Here is a 27,162-nt window from a genome sequence, read left to right on the forward strand (position 1 = left end):
ATTTTAGCCTAGAATCTTTAAAAACACCACTGAAAATGTTATAAATGTTTTCCAATAAATAATTTCCCCATGCAGCAAAGAATGAGAATTTTGAAAACGTATAAAATCTGTCAAATAATACCTGTATTTCTGAAGCAATAACCTATCATGATTTACATTAAAGTATCTGATTTTTACCATTTTAAAAGTGTGGAAAATTGAACTAGTTTACTATCACATTTCAAGCATTCTAATCATTCACAACTCCAGGCCAGAGTAGCAACTAGCAACTAGCATGTCAATAGTGCACCATCCCTTCCTGGTTCACGGAGGACATAAAAGGTTTATAATTAAAGAGCACACAGCGATCTCATTTTGACCCTAAAAGCTGCTTTTACAGTATATCTGTATGGGGTTAGACAAATGTTACTTTATAAAAAACCTTTAATTTAATGACATTTAAAATACATTTTGACTATCACCCAGCCCTAGTCCATTAGATAAGAACTAGTTAAAAGCCTTAAAACTCAGACCTAATGTTATTTAAACTACAAATCTACTATTACAGGATTATAATATTGCACTGTTTTACACCAAATAAGGCAAAAATGTAAGTGCACAAACATTAAATGAAATGAAATCTGTGTTGTCATAATTATGAATTATAAAACAAAAGGTGAGATCATACTTCATAATTTAAAGGTACACTATGTAACTTATCAACAAAATGTATATACTTATCTATCTCCATGGCAGCAATAAATATGTGTTGTAGTCATAAAAACACCTATTTGAATAAATGCAAGATAGACAAGTTTAATGTCATACTGTGGACCTTTCCAGGCAAAGCAATACCATTCCTATGGTCCCCATTACATAATGCATCTTTATCAATATTATATGGACACTTTTATAATGTATTTAAATTTGGTACATTTTTGAGGAAAGCCAATGGCAATATAATCAGTCAGAATGTTTTTATGGGGGTAATCAGTAATGAAATATATTTTACAGACAGTTTGATTAAAGTTTAATAATTTATTCATAATGACTTCTTTAGACATAACAGGATAGGCGTCAACATTTTCGACTGGTGAAATTACAGTTTACACTGGGAGGTATGAACTATACAAGTTACATTCTGAATGCATGGCAGTAAGTTCACCATTGGGGTTTTATGTTGCTGGATGACATTTTGAGGATCCATTAATGAAATTCCTTATGTCTGCTTTTTGATAGTTGTGTGTTCAAGACAATTATTTTGTCTTAAAAAAAAGTTGCCATTTTGAGGGCTTTTAACCATTTAAACCATTTAAGCATGTCATGATCTTAGGTGGAGGACAGGTGTCTACACATTCAATTGAACTTTATAAATACTGATTAGGGATTGGTCCACAAACCTACACTATGTCTCGCCATGAACATTGTACCAGGTTTTGTTTCATGTGGATAGGGCCCATAGTTACAGAGATATTAACCATTAAAAGCTATTTAACATTTTAAACGCAAATACTACCTCACAGTTCCAAAAAAAACAAACAATTATTTTAACAACTATGGGTAGCTTTGAATGTTATGACTCTATAAATGATTGTAGACATGACATGCTGGGGCTACATAGAGTAACTGAGGAGTGCAATACCTACTTGTCAATGCCTGAAGTCCCTGGTTAGTATTTGGGCTGGCCCTGGTTAGTATTTGGATGGGAGATAACTGATAACACTAGATGCTACAGTTGGGCAAGAGTAGCTCTAGCACAAACTGATGTGTCTTTAGGCAGGAGACTTCACCCTCCTTGCCTAGTATGAATGTGGTGTGTTTGGATGTTGGTGACAGTTGAAGGGGCCAATTGGCAGCCTCACTTCCAATGCATTATTATTATTAATGAAGTAGTAGTAGAAATATAAACATGGTTGGACTCATGTTGCACATGGCCCCAAGACACATTTACATAATATAGAGGAGAAATCTGAAAATGTCCGACAACTCCACCTATATTAAACGTTTTAACTATTGGACCATGTAGGAGGCTGTGGCTTCTATGTGTTTCTGGACATTCCTGGCGATGATTTGTTCAATCGCGATGTACGTTCCTGCCAAAAATCCAATGAAGCCAACAACACTGATCACAAGATTCTTAATGGAGACAAGAGGAGAGAGGCCATCGTTGTGGAACACTGCAAGCTGAAGGAGAGGAGGGAAAATCAGGGCCAGGAAGCTGCTGCTGACGGAGCCCACCAGAGAGATGACCAGGTCCAACTCTGGGATCAGCACAGCCAATGCACCTGAGGACAAAGACAGAGAGGGAGGTTAGAACTGCGGTGGTGGAGAGTGTTAAGAGCACTTACACAGCAACCCAAAGGTCAGCGGTTCAAACTCCACTTGGTTCTGTGCAGACTCTGCACACCTGACTGGGCGACAGGTGCGTCGGAGGAGAAGCACTTTGTCTGAAAGGTTAAGGAAACTCCCGCACACTGTCTCACGCTTGATTCATTTTTATTCTTACAACATTTCAGTCCCTCTGACCGAAACGGTCCCACTGACTTGAGGAAGGTCAGAGAGACTGAAACGTAAGAAAAAAAGTGAATCAAGTGAGTGAGTCAAGGGACAGTGTGCGAGAGTTTCCTCAACTCCACTTGGACCAGACATGCGATCATTGTGTCCTTAGACTTTGACCACCTTGCTTAAGTATGAATGTGGTGTGAGTGCTGGTGATGGTTGGAAGGGGTCAGTTTACCCCACCAAGTATGAATGAATGATACACGAAAAAAATGTTACATTTTTACAGGGCTTGGCAACTGATATTTGGCTATTCAAAATGTAAAAAAAATTAGGTAAAATAATAATAATAATAATAATAATAATAATAATAAATTAAAACTGCAAGGAGTGATAAAGGCCCTCGCCACCCCTTGCGACTGCGGGGTACATGCCACCATGGAGTTCCTGCCTCTCGTTCCCGCTTACATGAGGTGGCTTGGGCATCTGCTCAGGATGCCTCCTGGACGCCTCACTAGAGAGGTGTTTTGGGCATGTCCTAATGGGAGGAGGGCCGAGGGGGCGCTACCGAGTCATCTTTCATTATTTTTTCTCTGGGTCTTTTGTGACAATTAGAGCTCCTTGAGTTCTAAATTTTGACACCACTCACTGGCATGTCAGGGCGTGTTTACTACTTGATTTTTGCCATTTTCCAGGTTTCAGACGCGGTTTTAATGAGCCTAATAATAATAATATTAATAATAATAATGGAAATGCATTTTCCACCCATTATTTTTCTCCCAAACCATAACAGCTACAGTCATGTGACTTTCTCACATTGTGCCCCATCACAAATAAGGCCCCTGTGAATTTTTCCATAAGTCCATGACAAATCATTTGTCTTCTGCAAATTTTTGAAAATGAAATTTGAAGAGGGCGCTAGAGAGTCATTTTGTGAAATAGTGCCATCATTTGCATATCATTGCGTTCGGCTCACAAATGTGCATAAGCGCTGTATTAGTGTTTTCCTAACATAAATTTAGAAAAGAGAAATATTTTATTGAAATATTCCAAAAATTGCGATTTTGTTGAAAATTCACCATGACCACACACAAAGTCATATCCAAAATGTAATTGATAATCTTTAATAACACATGGGTTTAGTGGGATTTGTCCAAATTTGAAGTGTTTGTGATAAAAACTGTGAGGAGATGTCCTGAATGTGAGGGTGTGCACTTTTGTCATTCCTGGGTTTGATCCAATATGGCCGACTTCCTGTACATTTTAGGTCGAGCCATAATATCATTTTTGTCAGGTCCTGACATGTTCTATTTTTTGATGTGAGTTTCAGATTTTTACGTTGACTTTTTTCTGAGTCGGGCTCCCATTGGCCCCATGAAAATCTAAGTTTGAGGTGGCGCTACTGATTCATCTTTTGTTATTTTTTTCTCGGCATCTTTTGTGACAATTAGAGCTGGTCGAGTTTTAATTTTTGACACAACTCACTGCCATGTCGGTGCGTGTTTACTACTTGATTTTTGCCATTTTCTATGCTCCGGACGCAGTTGTAATGAGTCCCTCGCCGGGACGTCCCAGGCTCGGGCCTAATAAAAAATAAGGTAAATGCTGGGTTCCAGTAAATGAAACGCAGCAAAAGTTATAATTTTGTTTTATTTTAAGTTGAAATGGCTGAAGACAATGATGTAATGAACCATCAGCCTCATGTGAGGACAAAATTAATATTTAGAAGTTTCTTATATCTTTTATCATGAGCATTCACACAGACAGTGGCTCCCTCTTTCCTGCATCACTCACAAAAACTAAAACACAGCTCTGCACATGCCAGTCTATCTTTCCCACAGTCAGGGTATAATTTAGCTTATCTAAATGCAGAACTACTATTTCAACTACAAAAGCACAAATAATTCCCTCATGACAAACCGGAAGCTCTAAACAATGACTGAACCCCAGCAGTGACTGTGGCCTGAGGGAAACTGTGGATGAGGTCAGACACACAGGACCAAACAAGAGCGCCTCCTGCTGAGTGACACCAGCATCACACGCATGACTCTCAATCTCCTTGTTAATAGGAGAAATGCACCCACTGCTCTGCACCTATGGGAGATGATCGCTTTCACCTGCGCCTTTAGAGATGCGAGTGCAAACAACCGCAGGCTTCTGAACCTAAACAAAAGGCCCCACTAAATCCAGTTTGAAACCAGACTAGGATGCTGAGGAGCGGAGCAGAGGCAGTGAAAGATATAAGCTGGGAGTTAGAGAGGCGATTCAGTCTGGTACAATACAGTGTGAGTCATCCCAGAGTGTGTGTGGAAAAACAAAAATAGACATTTAGACTGAAGGTTTCACAAGTGCCATAGATCTACTAATCGTATTCTGCCCCGCCCACTTTTGCCTATAAATGCTAAACTGGGCTTCCGGTTAAGCGAGAATCCCATTCAGGTCAATGGAGACTGAGAAAACTTTCACCTATATATCTCAAAATGCTTCAGCCTTTTTAAAATGCACAGAAAATAAAACACTGCATCATGGATCTATAACCATATATCCACAGCTTTAACAAAGGTCGGATTTTGGATTTGGGTTTCTACAGTATTTTAACAACAACAAATTTTAATTTTTTAAATCCTCAAAGCACCTAAAAGTTAGCTTCATAAGATCTAGCCTAGCCTAACTCCACTCTAGCAGCTATCGCTGTGATTGGTCAGAAGTGATTACGAGGTGCACTTTTTTTATATCAAACGCTGGATGGCGCTAGGCCAGTATTCATTAAGTAGGAAGGGGGAAAAAAACACTTTTTTGATATTTTGGGCCAATGACCAGAGACCACAGACAACCAACACAATGCCAAAATTTGGTTCATCTTTTTGGTTGATCTTATACTTTTATGGTGAGAATATGTCAATTATGCAAGAATGTGGGAATATTTCTGAGTTTAGCAAAAAGCTTCTTGACCCCTCCTCTTGACCCATCTTCAGCTCCATAGTTAAATAAAAGACACGACAAAAATTAAACGAACTGTTCAGACAGGCTACATTAGCATTAGCGCCTGGTTCTATTAACGTGCACATGGTCCTCCTAAGCCCTCGGACCCTCTCCCTTCACATGTCTACTCCCGCAGCAAGGCCTTCTGTGAAAGCTGTGTAATATTTTTTTGATCTGCCCACCAACTGCTTATCTTCATGAAGATGTTATTGCTTTGCTTGGAATGTTTCTGCAATCCCTCATTTGTCCAGATCGGGTTAGGTTTTATTTTGCGATGGAACCGAACTACCCTAAATGGACTCAAGTGACATTAGGGTAGTCGAATGGACTTAATAGCAGATACTGTAAACAACTAGGGTGTGCTAGTTTCAGTGTAGTTATTTCCTCCCTTCAGACAGAACCCTGTTCCGTCAGAACTGAAGAAGCTGCTTGGATGAGTGACAAGTAACATTCACCAAAAAAAACAGTTGACAGAATTAAATGTTTTCTTTTGTTTTGCTTGGAATATTGCACAATATAGAATTGCGTGCTTCTCAAGGTATTTTAAAACACGGTAATTTAATAAATTCTACACAGAGTAAATAAGTTTAATGCCTTACTGTGGAACACTTAAAGGCAAAGCAAGGCAAGTAAAAATAAGTTACGAAAGTTATACAAATAAAAGAAACATACACAGACTACTAATATAATTTTAGATCACTAGTACTTATACTTATTTTGAAGTTGATTCTGAGGTGAATCTTTGTGTAAAAAATGTTAAGCCACCTCAAGCCTGGCTTTGGGCAAATGACCAAAAATGTGGCTAATGTGGTTAATGTGGCTAAGGTTAATTGTGTGGGTGCATTTCCACTCTGCAGAACACTAGCTTTTGTATTAAACTTTGCACAGACTCTGGAGAAACAAACCGATCACAGGAAAGGTGCTAATGCATTAGCTCATGCTACTGACCTATATTCAGCAATGCAGCCCAGGGCCCAGGGACTCATCTCCCGATCTGAGGCTATGACTCAGGACTTAGCCGGAAGATTAGCCTATTGTGCATGTTTTGGATTGATAGAGGAAAACTGAAAACACAGGGGAAACCCACCCAGATGCTGTAAGAACGTGCAAACTCCACACAAAAATGCTCCATATGAACTAGGTTTCACATCCAAAACTTTCCTGAGAGGCAAGAGCTTAGCGTTTTCTTTTTAAAACCACATTGTGTAACTTGTTGGTGGAGAGTCCGTATGGGTATTGATACTTTGACAACCACGGTGTCATCAAACAATCAGCATTTTTCTTGAATTGTGATACATTTAAAATCCAAACCTCAGATTCTAGATTATTTTCATCAACTGCCCACAGCTCTATTTCATCTGAAGCAAAACACTTTTCAAAATTAATTAAAAAGAAGATCCATTTGCCCTAAAACCCTCAAGGCAACAGAAATGACACTGCATTTTTCATTTGCCCAAATATTCAGTTTAATTTAGTGTGTTTACGTGTGTTACGAGGTAAGAAGTTCCACTGAATCAAAAAATACAATTTGAGAAAAGAATTAACTATTACATTGTATTTCTCGCTGAAAAGAAATTGTGATTGTAAAAATAATTAAAGCCGCAAGCGGCATCAAATGGTCCTCGCGGGCCGTGCTTCGCACTCAGCCAACCTGGCAGTCCCTGAGAGTGGCGCCACTTGCCTGTGTTTTCTTACAGCTTTAGGCTGTATTTGTCACCAAAGTTTAAACACAGTGGAAGGACTGATGCACAAAATGCAAAAACATGGGTTTTTCCAGGCATCGCCATGGCAACACCGTGCAAAATACAAACTTGGCCCCCGCACTTTTTTGACGGGGGTGACCTGAAGAGTCACTGTGCCAAATTTCACAGTCTTCAAAGAAGCTAATACGTTGTAATACGACTTTTAAATGTATGAAAATTAGGATATTTTCCCATTAGGATAACATGGGTTTTTTCCATGGCAACACGGTGCAAAAAACAACATGGGTTTGATTAACTTTATTGAATGGGATGACCCAATGGAATTTTGTGTCAAATTTGGTAACATTTCGGAAAACAAAATTTTCGGCCATCCATACAAATATATTAGATATTCTGAAGGGGGCGCTATTGTGCCAATTTAGTTTATTTCATAGTGAGTAGGTTTAGGCCAAAAAGTTTTACAATTGATTTGAATTTGAGCAAAATCTAACTTCGGAGCTAATTTTCACATGTGAAAATTTAAAAAATTACAATGGAATTTTGCGGCTTCGCCGCACGCAAACCGTGATAGGCATAATCATAAATTTGATAACTTTTGATGTCCCACTTGTCTAGATGATGTACAGTGATTTTCAGACCTGCCGGTGAAGCCCCCTCAGAGAAGTTGATTAAAATGCCACGTGAGCGATAATACTGAAATTGCATGAAAAAAGGTTGTCTTGTTCAACAAGACAAAAACATCAATTAGCTATTTTGCATTATTTAATCTTTGTAAACTTTGAGTATCCTCTTAATCCACTCAATAACACCAATCTGAACACCCATGTGAATGCCTGTTTGAATGACGATGTGAACGCCCATGCTAACACCCATGCAAGTTTATTTGTATAGCACAATTCGTACACAAAGTAATTCAAAATGCACAATAATCATAAAATTAACATTAAAACAGAAGAGTGCAGAATAAAAACCTTTCAGTCAAATGCACAGCTAAACACAACTGTTTTGAGCCTGGATTTAAACATTGTCAAAGTAGAGTCCATGCGAACACCCACACGAATGCCACGTGAACGCCCACGCGAACGCCCACACGAACACCCACAGGAACACCCACAGGAACACCCACACGAACGCCACGCGAACGCCCACGCGAACGCCCACGCGAACGCCCACGCGAATGCAGGGAGATTCATTGGCGACCAGACATACATTTTCATAAAGTATTTCAGAAGTGTGTATTCTAGATCCCCGGCACACAAGATTGTAAAATCACTTATAAGCTCATGGCGCTGAACAGTTCATATGCAAGGAATGTGTTAGTAAAGTGAAGAATAACTATAGACCAATGCAAACAGTTTAAAAAGAACAAATATATATTGAATAGATATTCAAAATAGCCAATTAAAATCCAATGTCACCACCTATAGCAAAGAAACATGGACTAACAGTATTACAATTCATGTGAGATGAACAGTTGACACGGGGACATGTATAAAAGATGTTTTGCCTTGACAAATGTGTCAGCTTTGTAACTGAAGCATTCTTCTACAAGAATATAATGTAAAACCAATCTCGCTCAACAGCCTTTCAAATGCCACTTATAGAAAACATTAAAATGGTTCTTGTGAAAGGTGCATGGATAGGCCTGTTTACAATGTACTTAGACTGGATCTTTAATGAGTTTTTGGAGTGTTCTCAGGTTATAAATACAGAAATTGTGTTACACTATAAAAAATAGTCTCTGCTAAGTGATTTTCAATAGCAAAGAAAACATTGCTGTGATTTAGGCTTAGTAACTTGACCTACTTTGTCTTGAAGCTTTTGGAAAGATTCAAGATATTATAATCGCAAACATCTCAGCTGCAGTTGTGTTGTCAGTATCAGATGAACAGGACAGATGACTTTTAGGCACCATGACCTTCCCTGGTCTGAACCAAGTTTAACTCTGCTCCTCAGGCTTTTACTCAAATCTGCAGTAGCCAAACACAAGGTCATCAACAAAACACTACTCTGACCCACAGCAAAAAAAAGGAAACGTATAACCCATTAAAAATAGGGCTGCAACTAATGAATATTTTGAAAATCAATCACGATAACAACAATGTTGTTGTTAAGCCGATATATTGCTACACAGAAATGCTGCAATAAACATTAATATAACTACTTTATGTCACTTACACAAAGCAGGATAATCCCAGTAACCACATTTTAAAATTTGCTGTATCATTAAAAGTCATGAGCTGCAGCAAATAAATAACAGAATGAACTTATAATTAACAGTAGAAGTTATTTATTTTACTTTACAGCTCAAATCTTACATTAATGCATAAAATGGCAAAAATCTTGCAAAGAAAATACACACAAGTATGGAACCCCAAAATATATTGTTCCAGCTATCATATATTGAACAATGAGTCGATACAGTATTTATTGTGCCAAGCCTACCTGTGTATAACAGGTAGGCTTGGCACATTTCCCATGTCATTTTATGTCATTAATCCTCATAAAGTTAAACACACTTTACTTAATAGTGTTATAATGTTTCCCCTCACCATGAACGTAAAACTGAAAGCTACAGCTGAAAGAGTCCTTGTTGCATGTTTGAGTAATCTTTATTCTCACATTCAAAGCAACGACATCTACATAGAGACAAGTAAAGGGTAGACACAGAAAGGCTAGATATTGCATCCTTTAAATCTCCATATGTTTGCTATTAGACTAAGTGGGCATGTGTTGTGATATGGCGGGTCAGGTTCTAAACAGTTGTGCATCCACAAATCTATTTGTGTGTTTTAAAGGTTAAGTATTTGACAGAGTAACACTGCACCTCTGGACCTCTGCTCCAGGAACAACAAGACAAAACAGAATCCAGAGTCACACCACAAAGCCTCTGTATGATTTACTCACATCACAAACAGTTCCAGAAGTGTGAGCAAAGTGAGAAGGAACTGAGGAGAAAGAGGAGAGGAAAATAGAGGGGGAGAAAGAGAGAGAGAGAAATGAAGAGGGAATCAAAGGGAGAGAGAGAGAGAAAGGGGGAGAGGGAGAGATGGAGTGAGGGAGAAAGGCAGAGAGGAGGAGAAAGAGAGGGAGAGAGAGAGAAATGAAGAGGGAATCAAAGGGAGAGAGGGAGAGAGAAAGAGGGAGAAGAAGAGAGCAAGGGAGAGAGAGGGAGAAAGACAGAGAGGGGGAGAAAGAGCAGGAGAAAAAGCGGGAGAGAGAGAATCCATCAGCACACTCTCTATGTTTACATACTACATAAACCGTATGTATACATGGACCTAGCTAAACCACTAGGGGTGTGTCAAATAGGAAGTGAGCATGGGCGAACTTATGGCTCCAGTTTACTTCCAGCCCTCTCTCTGTAAATGCTCATCATTTTGATCTTAAAATCCTTGCCCTACATGATGCTTTTGTCTGTAAATCAACATATGAACATTAACCCCTTAATGTTCTGGCCGTCGCCTTTACATTACAACTTTACAGCAATGTACGTATACTTCTGCGTCACTCACACAAACAATCTACACATCAAATGAAAGCTACGGCACTCATCTTTCTGAATATTTAAGCTATTTACACCTGTAATCACCAGTGTAGACAGGAAAGCCAGAAATGTGGATTTGGACTTCACTTACCTTTGAGTGCTCTGGTTCTGTCAAACATCAGCGTATTCACACAAAGTTGGCCTCATTCGTTTCGTACAGGTCCAGAGAATATAATCCAGTGAAGAAAATTATGTCCACAAAAGAAGTTAGATCCTCCATGTCCATTCCGCTGCAGGAAAGTGAAATCTGCTCTGTCACTTTTTTGCATTTCTTTTGTCGATTTCAAGCATAATAAACGTCTGACAGCGACAACTTTGTTCCTCAGTGCAAACCAAACTTGTTGTGATGGACACCAAAATTGGCCAATAAGTTGGGGGCTGTGGGTTACTGGAGCCCCGGAAAGTGAATCAGTGCTACAGATGACTGAAAGTACGGCCCACTCTCCCCCTTGTAGAAGGGGGAGAGTGGGCAGTTACATTATACACGTTTAGTGATGTTTTCCCCTTAGAGCCAATGAGCAGCTGAACACAATGATGCATGACATGCAATGGTTTCCCGTAAACAGACGGAGTATGCTGTGCGCGTAAAAGGAGGAGACTGGATACAAAGATCCATGCGTAAAATTATGTGCGCATAATTATGTAATTTTATGCACTGTTTTGCAGCAGTTATGCATTTTAAACATGACGAAACGGACAAAACAAAGGAAGTATGGGACCGAGGACACTGTGGATGTTTGTACAAGTTAAACTAGAGGCATCTCGGACCTGGAACGGTTCATGGAACCGAGTGAATATCTCATGATGAGATTCAGGAGTAGAGGACCCCAGGACGCAACCGGGACGCAACCAGGATGCAACCAGGATGCAACCAGGACTAAACCAGGACGCAACCAGGACTAAACGAGGATGCAACCAGGACTAAACCAGGACTAAACCAAGACTAAACCAGGACTGAAGCAGGACTGAACCATGACTCAATCATGACTCAACCAGGACTAAACTAGGTCTTGGACTGGACCAGGACTAAACTAAGTCTTTTGACTGAATCAGGAAGAAACTAGGTCTTGGACTAAGCCAGTACTAAGCCAGGAGTAAGTCATTATTAAACCAGGACTAATGGTACGTTCTAGTCATCCTTAGACATCGGATTTCTCTAGTTCTGACTTGCACATGAGAACTGGAGCGCATAGTGATACCAGGATATTCTGAGATAAAACATCAACTGAATTAACAGCAGTACAGGTCACAACACAAGTCACAACTGCGCCCTGCACCAAGAAATGGCACATACTCACGTTATAGCCACTGGGTTTTAACATCTGTGCCAAGTGACAAAAGCAGTGTATTTTCTTATTGGTAACAGAAGAGTTGAAGAAACAGTGAGTCCAGTGCAGGACTTTTACAGTGTCTCACAGTCAAAGTGTGCTTAATAATATCCACATTCAGTCACAGTCTGCAGTATTCGCGTGTAAAGTTGAAACCAAACACATAATATGAACCAAACTCCACAAAAAAAACTCCTCCTCGGTTCTGGTAAAAGTGTAATTCCCAAGTAAATGTGGTGTAGCAAATATCCATGTGGAGCGCGTGTGCGTAAGATGCAGCCAAATGAGTCCGCGTAAAGCGCCATAATCATCCTCTTTCACTCGGGAAACCGCAGAGTGATATCTTATAGTTATCAAAACAAAAGTATGTGTCCGCAGCGCTGTCTTTGTTATTAATCGCCATAAGGAGAAAACAAAAGTGAAACTTAAGTGCATCCGCATGAGCTTCAGATGGCAAATAGTAGTATAATAATAGCCTCATCGTAATAACAGATATTGAATTTATGATTAGGTATCATTACAGCTCCCTTCAAAGGATAGTTCTAAATCCCATCAACTTATTGACCCCCCAGACCAAACTGAGAGTTTCACCCCTGGTTCCAAATGAAAAATTATGGTCTTATCAATGAATGGGAAATTAAATATGAAAGGTATAAAAGTAAATGGGCAAACTACATTTCTTACAAGTACAGTGGGTACAGAAAGTATTCAGACCCCCTGAAATTTTTCACTTTGATATATTGCAGCCATTTGCTAAAATTACTTGTAATTTTTTTCCTCATTAATGTACACAGCACAAAATATTGACAGAGAAACACGAAATTGTTGACATTTTTGCAGATTTATTAAAAAAGAAAAACTGAAATATCAGCCACAAGTATTCAGACAAAGGAACTGCCTGAAGAGCACACAGACAGAATTGTGGCAAGGCACAGATCTGGCCAAGGTTACAAAAAAATGTCTGCAGTACTTTAGGTTCTTAAGAGTACACCTTTAAATGGAAGATGTTTGGGACGACCAAAACCCTTCCTAGAGCTGGCTGTCCGGTGAGAGAGGGGAAGAACCCAAAGATCACTGCAGATGGGAGATAGGAGAAAGTTCTAGAAAGTCAACCATCACTGCAGCCCTCCACCAGTCGGGGTTTTATGGCAGAGTGACCTGATGGAAGCCTCTCCTAAGTGCAAGACACATGGTGAGCAATAAGATTCTCTGGTCTGATGAGACCAAGATAGAACTTTTTGGCCTTAATTCTAAGCATCAAAAATGAAGCATGGTGGTGGCAGCTGTGGGCATGTTTTTCAGCTGCAGGGACAGGACAACTGGTTGCAATTAAAGAAAAGATGAGTGCGGCCAAGTACAGGGATATCCTGGACGAAAACCTTCTCCAGAGTGCTCAGGACCTCAGACTGGGCCGAAGGTTCACCTTCCAACAAGACAATGACCCTAAGTACACAGCTAAAATAATAAAGGAGTGGCTTCAGGACAACTCTGACTGTTCTTGAAAGGCCCAGCCAGAGCCCTGACTTAACCCTTTAAGGACTGAGCACACTATAGTATACCGGTATAGCTCGCCTCGACTTTTATTATTATTTTTAGCTATAAAATTTATGTTAAAGCAAGAATCAGAATGTACTGCATTTTTTTCACACAACTACCTCTATTTTACATATCCATCTGTATTTTTCCTTTGACGCATTATATAAGTGACTGGGAAAATCTCCGCAGCATCTGCGCTCTCATTCGTCACTTTCGAGGGACAACGGAGGCAGATTACCGTAATAACGGTAAAATATTTAAATAACCCCATGCCTCTGCTTTGAGACGGCATTTGAATTTACATGAGAGCACAATTAGTTCCAGAGTTATGGTAATGGAAAGTCCACAACTGCGCTCTATCGGCGACAATAGCATCCACCACTATAGGGTTAAACCCAATTGAGCATCTCTGGAGGGACCTGAAAATGGCTGTCCACCAACATTCACCATCCAACCTGACAGAACTGAAGGGGATCTGTAAGGAGGAATGGCAGAGGATCCCCAAATTCAAGTGTAAAAAACTTGTTGCATCATTCCCAAAAAGATTCAAAAGGTGCTTCTACTAAATACTGAGCAAAGGATCTGAATACTTATGGTCGTGTGATATTTCAGTTTTTCTTTTTTAATAAATCTGCAAAAATGTCAACAATTTTGTGTTTCTCTGTCAATATGGCGTGCTATGTGTACAATAATGAGGAAAAAATGAACTTAAATTATATTAGCAAATGGCTGTAATATAACAAAGAGTGAAATATTTAAGGGGGTCTGAATACGTTCTGTACCAACTTATTACAAACACAACACCACTATCTAGTGGTCAAACAAGTGAACTGTAACATGTATAATGAACCGCACATAACACATACGTAAACACGTACATGACGCATTGACAGCAACCTGAATATGTGTCTAGTTTGTTAATGTAAGATATTAACAGTTAATCAGATAAAACTAAAGCATAAAAAACAAGCTAACAAGTTTACTCTTGATCTCACTCCAAATCTCTAAATGCAATGAATTCTTCGTCCTCAGTGTCTCTTCTGAACAACTCTGCCTGCTCCGGAAGTAGATGAAGCACCGCTCCAGAAATAGATGGCTGCCAACAAACTTAGGGTGTCCTTGCGCAGGTGACATTGTGACAATAACCAAGATGTGAAATTATACATTTTAATAATTTTACATATAACTCGCACATATAAGTCTCACCCCTGGCCAAACTAAGTGCGATTTATAGTCCGGAATATACAGTATTCCTGTGATTGTCCTGTGTGGTCCCTTCTGTTCACTGTGAGCATAAAAGAAGGCTGCTTGAGTCCTGTCTTAGGACTGACCTTTACCAGACCTGAATCAAGACTCCTATTTAGTGCTAGTTTAAGTTCAGGTCTGGTGCAGTCCTAGTTCAAATGAGCTCAAAAGTGACTAAACATGTGGGATTTTAATATCATAAGTAAATATGACTGACACATGCGGTAAATTTCGCACATTGCCCCTGATGGAGCGCTAATCCTGCGCGTGCATATTGAATCATGTTTTTAGCGTCACTCTTGGTTTGCAGACATTTGCCACCATTTCTCTGGGATCACTCACTCTTTGAATATTTGAGATTGGACTCATCTCAGTCCCGCTCTGTGTACAGCAGGGACCTCTTGCGTGCTTCCTCATGTCCAGTGTACAGACACAGCAGACCCACGCCCTCTGCGTGTATGTGCTGAGAGAGAGAGGGCGAAAGATGAGTGCAGCGGCTCACAGACCAGAGCAGGGCACTTTGATCCTGTGTTTTTAACTAACATATGTGACCTGCGTTAATGCGCGACAAAACAATTAACCGTGATTCATTTTTTTGAGTTAATGTGATAGAACGCACTAAAATGCAGAGCCCTAAAATATATGTGACTTATATATGTGCAAATTGCATTGATGCTGAACTTTTAAGTATTATGCCATGTAATATGTAATAGAGAGGTGTGACTTTTGAAAGATAATCAATATTGAAATTATTAGTATGAAAGAATATAACTTAAAGTGCATACAGGTTAGACTACTACTGTGAGTACTATGCTACTAAAACATAGTTTGAGATTTTACTAATAGTCTTGCCTAGTCTTTTCTAATTTTGTAATTCTGGTGAAAGTTATAATTTTATTTCCTGTTTGGACATGGGTAGCAGATATGACATACATAGAGGCAACCATAACATTAACAAGGACCAAAACTTATCTAGATTACAATAGTTATGGTTTGACAAATAAAACTGCATAACATTACCTTTATTTTGTTGTTGTTTAAGCTGTCAGAAGATGACAGTTGATATTGGTTGAGGGCATCCATTTTAGAACTCACTGCTACTTCCTGTATTTTACATTTCTTCTCAAGCTTGCCTCTTAACTGATGTAAAATTATCATGAATATTTACCACACGCACTATCCAACCAAACCAAGTCATAATTAGAAAAAAATAAATAAAATTCTTAAATGCCCTTTAAATGTTTCTTATTTGAATTTTTGAAGTTAGGCAAATTTGTCCAGTATGTAATATACAGAAGGGTATGTTGAGAAATAATATGCAACAATCATGCAAAACCTGACACAGGTACTAGCTTATACTAGCTTATAAAATGATGCAACAATCCACCAAACTCTCTCTAATAACAACAGTAAACAAATGAAAAAAGTACGTAATTCAATCCGCTACAACATCTCTTCCCTTAGACACATGAGGAACAGCCTGACAGTAGAGGCCGCTTTTACATATTTTAATGCCATGATTATTCCACACCTGACCTACTGTGTCTCCTGCTGGTCTCAGGCCAATGAGAGCGCTTTAAAATCTCTCAGATCCACCTATAATCAGGCAGTAAAGGCACTCGATAAAAAAACCCTCCATTATCACCACTGTAACATCTTAAGTAAATATAAAATGTTCAGTTTCAATAATTTAATTTTGTATTCAAATCTAAGAAAATTCAAAATTATTAATAATGCAGCTTCACCTACATTAAAAAAATTTACTATCCTTTGTTCTGAACAAACTACCCGACCCACTCGTTCCTCCGTAAACCGAAATTGCATAGTTCCAAAAAGATCCTCGGCCTTTGCTCAATCGGCTTTTTCTAATCAAACCATTAGGCGGTAGAATCAGCTTCCAGACAGTCTGAAATTGTCTGTGGATTTTAATAGTTTTACTAGAAATTTGAAAAAGTACATTTTAAATAATCAAATGTGTCCACATCAGTCTAGTTAGTTGGTGCTGCTCTGTCCTCACTGTATAAACCTGCACATAATGATTTTTATATTAGTCTGGACTGGGGGGGACATACTGTATTGGACATGGGGTCATTTTTTATTGTATTTAATTGTTATTGTTGTATGGCAAATTGGTAGTTGTATATTGTAATTGTTAATTGATATGTGTTTTTAAATGTGTGTTCACCTGCCCAGGGACTGCAGATGGAAAGTAGCAGTAGCTAAATCTGGTACAAATCATGTTTTCCTTGTAAGATTAATGAATTTGTACATGGTCCCTGTCAAATAAAGAAAACAAGAACAAGAATGTTTTTATTTCACCTTTGTAATTATCAAGGGTGTTTGATTCACCACAGGAGGTGGCAATCACTTTATCTCAAACCAACTCATTTATTTTTCCATTTCAGCTTTGAAGAGTGGTTTATCTGCTGAGCTCCTGCTGTTTTAATCTAAAAACAACTTAATTATTGGCAGAGAACTCACAAAACAAGTCTGATGACCTCATATCACGGTCTTGGTTTAGATGACGTAAAAATCCTACAATGTCAGCAACAGTTTTCAGGAAGTTACAAATATACTAATTTTATAAGTTTCACAAAAACATTTTAATTACAAACTACATTTAAAGGTGCTGTACTTATGGTCTTAAAACATGAAAAACAGAACTAGTTCATTTTTAAATGGTTTGCAGTGGTCCAAAGTTACTCCTCACTTACCTTACTGCGTTGAATAATTAGGGTGCTCTGAATGCATGAGAGCGCTTGAAAGCTAAAAGAAACTACAAAGTTTTGTATTAAAAATTACTGTCTATTGTATAAAAATAGTGTTAAACTCATCTATGGTTTATCAAAATCAGTATTGATCCTTTGTACCAAAAAAGTTAACATTTTTAGTAACATTACATTAACTCACACACTAAAGTGTCTTACACAAGGACACAGCAGCAGCAGCAGCATGTTCTGTCTGTATGGTTTTGTACTCACACACCATGTTCCCACTCAGTAACGTGAGTCATGTGTCTTGCTCAATGACACCGACGCAGTATGCTCTATCTGTATATTTTTAACATGACAAAACTAACTCCCACACCAAATGCCCACGATGAGTGGGTGATGTGTCTGACTCATACCACATACACCTGAGACTATAAAAGTTTCAAGTGTATGTGGTATGTAGCTCGAGGACACAGCAGCAGTATGGTTTTGTATTAACATGTTGTGATGACAAGTCTAAAGGTGTGTGACGTGTCTTGCTCGAGGACACAGCAGCAGTATGGTTTTGTATTAACATGTTGTGATGACAAGTCTAAAGGTGTGTGACGTGTCTTGCTTGAGGACACAGCAGTAGTATGGTTTTGTATTAACATGTTGTGATGACAAGTCTAAAGGTGTGTGACGTGTCTTGCTCGAGGACACAGCAGTAGTATTCTGTGTGTGTATGATTTCAGGTGAGTAAACTGTCTTGCCTGAAGGCACAGCCGCGGCATGGGTTCATACTCACATGTTATGATGACCAGGGCCGTCCTCATGAGCAGGTCGACCGGCCGTTCCCATCGCTGTTCAACTCGTGCCGTGAGAGGAGGAATCAGGATTTCAGCCGGAACATAAAACTGCAGCGCAAAAGTGATGAAGATCCCAAAACAGTAGAGCAGCTTCACCGCCTGGTATGTCCTGAGGGAGAGTAGGGGAGTAAACTATGTAATATGCACACTGTTATTCATTTGTTCACAACATTCTAAACTGTCCATAGAGCTCAGGATTAAACATCAAAAATAGTGAACTACAATTAACCAGTGTTTCCCACAGGTTTATACTGAGACTATAGAAGCACAAATAGGGATGCAACAATCCAGCTTTTTCAGGTCTGAAACTTTGACTTTAAGTATCTGCCGATGCCTGATATTTCCTTAATAAAAAAATACAGTTAACTTATTACACAAGCAATCCAATCCAAATGTGTAACTGTTATTTATACTTCAAATAACCATGGAACAGCCTCGTATGATAAAAAAGTTCAAACATTATGAGATCAGCCTGTAAATAGTCTTATTACATCCAATGAAAGGCCCAACCATCATCTTAACTGACATCATGGAACTGATATTTTGTCAATATTGGTGTCAATATTCAAATACCAGTATCGGTATTGGTGCGTGCTTAGGTACAAAGGATCCATATTTGAACCCATATTTATTTAATACAATTTTTTCAGTAAATATATATATATATAAATGTTACTTAATGCCCCCACTGATCAAAAAACCACTGATAACAAATTAAGTATAGTTACTTACTCTATGGTTTTGCCAATACTATAAACAAAGTATTATCTGTGACACCAATTGTTATTCAGCTTCTTTTTAAACTATAGGCACCACCATAGTCTCCTCTATTAATGGAATACACTGGAAAGTAACAATTATTTTAGTAGTCGAGTAGTCAGACTCAGCAATTAAGTCAATTTATTATGCATTGAGGCTTTAAATACCTTATCTGCCAAATGGAGATTAAACAAATAGCAAGTGGCAAATTAGTTTGTATTATTGTGAAAATCTGTTTTTAGTTAAATAATGGTGAATAAAATTGTACTGTAACTAAAATTTAAAATGTCTCCAGGAAGAGAAGCTGACCCAGTATGCTGCAGATACTAATGGGGATCAAAATAAACAAACAATAAAATGCTGACTGGAGGCTTCTAAATAGAGACTCTCTGAACAAATTGTGATACTGATGAAAATCACAATAATGAGACCATCTTTCTTCTACAATCTGTATGGTCCAGATAAGGGTATTTTTTTAGTAGACTAGTCAAGATTAGTCAATTAATAGTTGCAGCCCTAAAAAATATTTTTTTTTGCAAAATCCATCATTTTTGGAGAGACATTAGCCAAAAAATATAAGCTATGGACAAACTCGTAAGAAAATGATCAATGTAGTGACTACTTTTAAATGTATGGTGAGTATTTAGCATCTTAAAATCTAAATAGATTTAACGTAAACTGACTAACTATAAGAAAATACTATAAGGTGTGACCACACACTCGATCTGTATAGGTCAGTTGAACATTTAACCCTTGAATGTAATAAATAAAACAAACAAATATTATCTGGCTTCTGTCTTTGCAGACTATAAAAGTAATGTTTGAGCTCAAAAGTGGATAACCCAGACTTGATATCTTTTGTCACAGAGTTAATCTTTTCTTCATACCAGCAGTTGGGCAGGTTGAGTGTGATACTGCCCCCTATGGAGTCTCCAAAGCACATGTATCCGATGGTGCCCAGGCTGATGTACAGAAAAGTCACGATGCCCATGCCCAGGAACAGTACCAAGGTGAATCTCTGGGGGCGTTGCATTTTATTCTCCAGAGGCAAAACCTGGCACACAACATAGAACAACATTTACCAACTATAGGACAACAAGATTAATCATACGTGAATCAAAATTTAAATGGACGGAACTGGTAAATCGCAAAGGCTGCAATTTTGAAGTACCATAATTTCCTCCACAAACAACAAAATCTCCTGTGTTAGATCTTAGATCTGAAATTAAATATTTTAATAATTTCACATATAAGTCGCATCTGAGTACAAGTCGCATCCCTGGTCAAACTATGAAAAAAAGTGCGAATATAGTCTGGAAAATACGGTATATGACAATATGAAATGATTTGAAAATATATTTCTTGCACAAACTTTTAGATATGATTTTTTTTTTTGTGTGTGTGTGTGTGTCGACCCTTTCTGCATTTAATGTTTTGTGCTTCCAATCACATCAACTTGCATCCTTCCATTTTCTTCTGCTTATCCGAAACCGGGTCACCGGGGGCAAGCAGGGACTCCCAGATGTCCCTCACCCCAGACAGGTCCTTCAACTCCTCCAGTGGGACCCCAAGCCGTTCCCAGGCCATCCAAGAGACATAGTCCCTCCATTGTGTCCTGGTTCTTCTCCGGGGCCTCCTCCCGGTGGGACATGCCCAGAACACCTCCCCATGGAAGCGTCTGGGAGGCATGCTGAGCAGATGCCCGAGCCCCCTCAGCTGGCTCCTCGTGACGTGGAGGAGCAGCAGCTCTACTCCGAGCTCCTCCTGTGTGACTGAGCTCTTCACCCCTATTTCTAATGGAGCATCTAGCCACCCTGCGGAGGAAGCCCATTTCAGCCGCATGTATCTGCGATCTTGTTCTGTCATTACCCAGAGCTCATGACCATAGGTGAGGGTAGGAAAGTAGATTGAGGTAAATCGAGAGCTATGCCTTTCAACTCAGCTCCTTCTTTACCACGATGGTCCAATACAGTGACCGCATCACTGCAGACCCTGCATCGATCCGCCTGTCAATCTCACGTTCCATCTGTCTTTCACTTGTGAACAAGACCCTGAGATACTTGAACTGCTCCACTTGAGGCAGAGCTTCTGCTCCGGTCATACAGAGACCGCACAGCTGTTAGAAAAGAGCCCCAGACCCCATACTCTCGGGGCACCCCCAAAGGAAACCACAAGGGACACGGTCGAATGCCTTCTCCAGATCCACAAAACACATGTGGACTGGTTGGGCAAACTCCCATGAACCCTCAAGGACCTGATGGAGAGTATAGAGCTGGTCCAGTGTTCCGCGACCTGGACGAAAATCATACTGCTCCTCCTGAATCCGAGGTTCGTCTATCAGACAGATAGAATAGACCTTACCGGGAAGGCTCAGGAGTGTGATTCCCCTATAATTGGAACACACCCTGTGGTTTCCCTTTCACATGAAGTGAAGACCGTCGTGTCAGGTTAGTTTTACCTTACTGATGGTGTGTTGTTGCAATAGTAATCCTGCTCAGTATGAGAAGAACCGCAGGTTCAGACATTTGGTGCACGTGCTTGGCTGAGGAGCCAATGGGGCGACGCTACCATCTGTGGGATTATGACTGAACGCCTCTAAGTCAGAAGCCCTCCTCCTATCTCGCACCTCATGCTTGTGGAGAACCTGGTCCTAAATGACTTGCAGACGACCTGATTCACATAAACTTCAAGTTATAAATCATATGCTTCTTTAGGATCCATTAGCAATGCAAACACTAGTACCGTATTTTTCATAGTTTGGCTGGGGGTGCGACTTACTCATATGCGAATTATATGTTAAATTATTAAAATATATAATTTTATATCTTCGTTATTGTCACACTGACTTGGTTATTGTCATGCAGACAATTGTGCACTGCCCCCTAAAAGAAAATCATATTCTGCTAAGCCTGATGACAGCCATGCAGAAGAGGAATTTGGAAGTTGTTCAGAAGTGACACCGAGGATGAAGAATTCAATGGATTTAGTGATTTGGAGTGAGATTGAGAGTAAACCTGTTAGCTTTTTATGCTTTAATTATCTGATTAACTGTTAATACCTTACATTAACATACCAGACACCTATTCAGTTCACTGTCTATGCTTCATGTAGCTCAATAAATATAAATGTGTTAAGTTAGTGCTAGTATTATTATAACTTGCATTTAAAGATAAAATGTCTGCACTTGGTCTCAGATTTTGAGAAAGTTCCCCCAAAAATTCGACTTATAGTCCAGTGAATGTTTTTTTCTTCATTATTGTAATCGTCCGCACAGCAACCTTAGCGGTTCAACGAGGAAAAGAGCAGAGTTGAGACAGTTTGTCCAGTGCAGACCCCAGTGCATTTATTTGAACACCAAAAATATTTACAAAAACAAGAAACATTTTAAAAGAATCGGCATGGCAGTACCTCTTGTACCCACAGCACACTCTCCCTAGCCAACTGAGGTTTGCTCCTTTTATAGAGCACCTCCCTAATTGGCTGAGCCCACTCTGTATTACAGGTAAGTTTTCTCACATCGAATTCTATTGTTAAAAATGTGCTCTAATCAAACAGTGTAAATACACTCACCTAAAGGATTATTAGGAACACCTGTTCAATTTCTCCTTAATGCAATTATCTAATCAACCAATCACATGGCAGTTGCTTCAGTGCATTTAGGGGTGTGGTCCTGGTCAAGACAATCTCCTGAACTCCAAACTGAATGTCAGAATGGGAAAGAAAGGTGATTTAAGCAATTTTAGTGATTTAAGCGTGGCATGGTTGGGCCGGTCTGAGTATTTCACAATCTGCTCAGTTACTGGGATTTTCAGGCACAACCATTTCTAGGGTTTACAAAGATTTGGTGTGAAAAGGGAAAAACATCCAGTATGCGGCAGTCCTGTGGGCGAAAATGCCTTGTTGATGCTAGAGGTCAGAGGACAATGGGCCGAGTGATTCAAGTTGATAGAAGAGCAACGTTGACTGAAATAACCACTCGTTACAACCGAGGAATGCAGCAAAGCATTTGTGAAGCCACAACACGCACAACCTTGAGGCGGATGGGCTACAACAGCAGAAGACCCCACCGGCTACCACTCATCTGCACTACAAATAGGAAAAAGAGGCTACAATTTGCACGAGATCACCAAAATTGGACAGTTGAAGACTAGAAAAATGTTGCCTGGTCTGATGAGTCTCGATTTCTGTTGAGACATTCAAATGGTAGAGTCAGAATTTGGCGTCAACAGAATGAGAACATGGATCCATCATGCCTTGTTACCACTGTGCAGGCTGGTGGTGGTGGTATAATGGTGTGGGGGATGTTTTCTTGGCACACTTTAGGTCCCTTAGTGCCAATTGGGTTGGGCATTGTTTAAATGCCACGGGCTACCTGAACATTGTTTCTGACCATGTCCATCCCTTCATGACCACCATGTACCCATCCTCTGATGGCTACTTCCAGCAGGATAATGCGCCATGTCATAAAGCTCGAATCATTTCAAATTGGTTTCTTCAACATGGGTAAGTTAAAATTTGCAACAATTCAATTACACAATCAATTAATCAATTAATAATCATTTATCAATAAAACATTTGAAATTTTTGTGTATATTGTCCTTTCTTACTGCTAGCCTCAAAGATAGGTCCATGTAATGGACTAGCTATATTACAATTTTTATGCATTTTTTGGCTGACACAACTTATACTTTGGAGTGATGTATAATCCGGAAAATACGGTAAATGTAGTAGTTTGAATTATAGGCAAGACACTTCACTCATCTTGCCTGTGTATATAAATGTGGTTTGTGATAGGGGTAAAAGATATCACAATTTAAATGGACGCATCGATACTTTTGTTACTTCATCTAGACGTGTTCAAAAAGTGAATGCTGAACAGAATCCTAGAATTTAAACATAAATCGCTAATTGCAATCATAATGCTTTGGTCAGCCAGTCTGTATGAAAACTCACCACTCCGATCCCTTCAAAAGCAAAGATGGCTGTTCCAAAGAAGAGAGGGTAGTCTTTGGCCCGTCCTACTTTAGGCAGGTTGATTGGATACGTAATATGCTGCAAGAAAACACAAACAACATAATTAAATATTATTCTTATTCTTAAGTGTGACAAATTCGTTCAAATCCACACACAAGTCATAACTGAACCTAATGGACTCAGAAAACTGTCTGAAAAAATTATTCTGAATGAGTTGTTGCTTCAAATTTCATCAGCATGAGATAAATGGCCTCAAATGAGACACAAAATTGGATATCGTGAAAGAAATTGTTAGTTCTTAGAATCATTTCATTCATTCATTTTAACAAAAGATTCCATGTTTCGGTCTGAGTCATGACTAGCATAATAATAATAGTTCATTATAAAAAGTGTCAGTGAACTAGGTCAAAATACATTGCTTTTGGAAAAATAAATTCAACCTGATTTTTAGCATCTTAAAAACAAACAATAAGAATTTCTTTTAAACAGTTTGCAGCAGTCCAAAGTTATTCAGAGCCTCCTAATTATTCACCACGAGTTTATAAATATGTTTCACAACTTTCAAAATAATGGCGTTTTGCTGTCACAGTAAAGCTGACAACAGCTAGCGGGCCAACAGTGTACTTCCTGATTATCAGACAATAAAACACTTTCTAATTACATCCAGACAGTACACAGGACTTATTTTGACCTTAAGAGCTGCTTATACATTATATTTGTACTGGGGCAAGACATTTTGCTCAAATACATGGGAAAAAGTTAATATAATAGCACTAATAGTGTTATGAGTTGTAATAATTAAGATACATTTTCAGCAAAAGAAATTAATGTTTTGGTCTGTGTCATGAGAGACATAACAGTTCATAAAAAGGAGGACAGGTCAGTGTTTGTAAGGCACATCAAATAAACTCTTTACAGCTGCAATCTGGCTGACATTTACAAACACAAAGTAGACTTAGCAAAAATATAAATAAGATGATTTAATCTGGCTGTGTGAAGGAGCGGTTTGGCAGGTCTTTCCTTCCTGCTGCTACCAGACTGTACAATGAACACTGTTAACACTGAACATGTGTCATTCAACCACACCTACATGCAATACTCAAGTCACTTTACGGAGATGTTATATTAGAGTCTATTTTTAATTTTTATGTCTATTTTTTAAATTATTTAAAGCTATTTATCTATTATCTTGTTTTATTGCATGTACCATTTTCCTTCTGTTCTTTAACTGTGCGGTGCAATACTGGAATTTCTCCACTGTGGGACTAATAAAGGCATATCTTATCTTAATTTGTTTTAATACATAGTTAATTCAGAATTTCATACAAAAATAGACATATTGTAATATAAAAAGCAATCATTTTCTTGAGCAAATGTATTTGCCCATTTGTTTTGAAAAATGATAAATGTATTTTATCTGGACCATAAACTAAAGGTAGACTACTAACTTGTGAATGTTTCACATTATTAAAATAGAATTGTCATGACATTAAAATTTCAAACTTGATTTTGATATTAAGGAATAGACTCTATACCGATTACAATACAACGATAATAAAAACTCTTTCGTTAGACAATAGAATGTGGTTTTCAACATTAAATCCTAGTACCTTCTTGTATGTGACCATGCATCTTATATCTGTGTAATCCATGGTTCCATAGTGGCCCATGTGGTGTATACTAGTCTATGTGGTCTTGTTTTGATACAACTCAAGATCATTCAGAAGTTATTCAGGAAAGGTTAAATTCTGATTTTCAATACTTTTGACAACCTCGTATTAAACATCTATTTCTATGGAGAGATTCATGAAGAGGTGACACAGAAAGCATGTTTTCAATGTATTTGTGAACAATAAAAACACTTGTAAAGTATGGCATAAAACTTATCTATTTTAAATTTATTCAATTACAACATTCAGGTCAATAACATCACCACGGAGACCAGCAGATGATGCATACTCTCTAACCGAGGAGTTGCACAGTGCACCTTTAATATCTCCCTACTCTACCACATAAAACAAAAAACTATATTTTTTCACGCCACAATATTTTCCATTTCAAATGATGCATGTGCAGACCTAAACCCCAAAGGCCAATGTTCTTAATGCTGCACATTTGTCCAGATTTTTTTTTTTTTTTTTTTACACCTTAGAGATGGGTGAAAGTGTCTTATGACACAGAATGTGTGAAAAGGCCAATGTGATGATAAAACACAATGTTAGGAGCAGAACAGGTCATTTGCAGCTTCTGTCATGAGAGGTTTTGATGTTATCCATAAAAAAGGCAGTAGGGGCCAAACCAATCCTCCACAAAAAGGAAGAGCCAAGTGTAATATGATCAGGACCATAATAGGGTGATCTATAACTGAAACAGTTACAATTTTTTCACAGGACTATTTAGTATCCAATGTAATCATAATGACTGACCTGCATTTAACTGGAAATAAATAAACTGCAACTATTAGAGATGCACTGATCCAGATTTTTCAGTTTCAATACAATATTGATACTTTGACTTTAAGTATCTACCAATACCTGATATTAACAGATAGTGTAGGGATAGAAAGTGGAACGTACTAGTTTTCTGTAATGATGTTTTTACAGCCCTGCAGTGTTTCAGCGCCTATTTGTTAAAAAACCACAGCTTGCCATTTTGGGACAATTTAAGTAGTAAACACGCCCCGACATGGCAGTGAGTGGTATCAAAAATTAGAAGGCACTCTCTCACAAAATGGCTCACTAGCGCCCTCTTAAATTCCATTTTCAAAAATTCATAGAAGACAATTTATTTATCGTGGACTTATGAAAAGGAGCCTTATTTGTGATGGGGCACAATGTGAGAAAGTCACATGTTTCTTTCTATCTTTTATGGTTTAGGAGAAAAGTAATGTGTGGAAAAAATGTCCATTATTATTAGGCCCGAGCCTGGGACAACATCCCGGTGAGGGACTTATTAAAACTGTGAACAAAACCCGGAAAATGGCAAAAATCAAGTAGTAAACACACCCCGACATGGCAGTGAGTGGTGTCAAAAATTTGAACTCAGTGAGCT

The 27,162-nt window shown here is 38.7% G+C and overlaps 1 protein-coding gene across 2 annotated transcripts in view; it reads right to left on the reverse strand.

Moving 5' to 3' along the window:
- Positions 1–738: 738 nt before the first annotated feature.
- Positions 739–27,162, reverse strand: part of slc36a1 (solute carrier family 36 member 1) — a 59,593-nt gene continuing 33,169 nt past the window's right edge. For both annotated transcript variants that reach the window (XM_033974093.2, XM_033974094.2), the window contains 4 exons: positions 24,091–24,189; positions 20,025–20,191; positions 18,318–18,487; positions 739–2,264 (listed from right to left, as the gene is read on the reverse strand). In XM_033974093.2, the coding sequence (XP_033829984.1) occupies positions 1,990–2,264; positions 18,318–18,487; positions 20,025–20,191; positions 24,091–24,189 (711 nt within the window). In that variant the 3' untranslated portion in view covers positions 739–1,989. The remainder of the gene's footprint in view (positions 2,265–18,317; positions 18,488–20,024; positions 20,192–24,090; positions 24,190–27,162) is intronic.

Source organism: Periophthalmus magnuspinnatus, chromosome 10, assembly GCF_009829125.3.
Source record: "Periophthalmus magnuspinnatus isolate fPerMag1 chromosome 10, fPerMag1.2.pri, whole genome shotgun sequence".
Taxonomy (NCBI): Eukaryota; Metazoa; Chordata; class Actinopteri; order Gobiiformes; family Gobiidae; genus Periophthalmus; species Periophthalmus magnuspinnatus.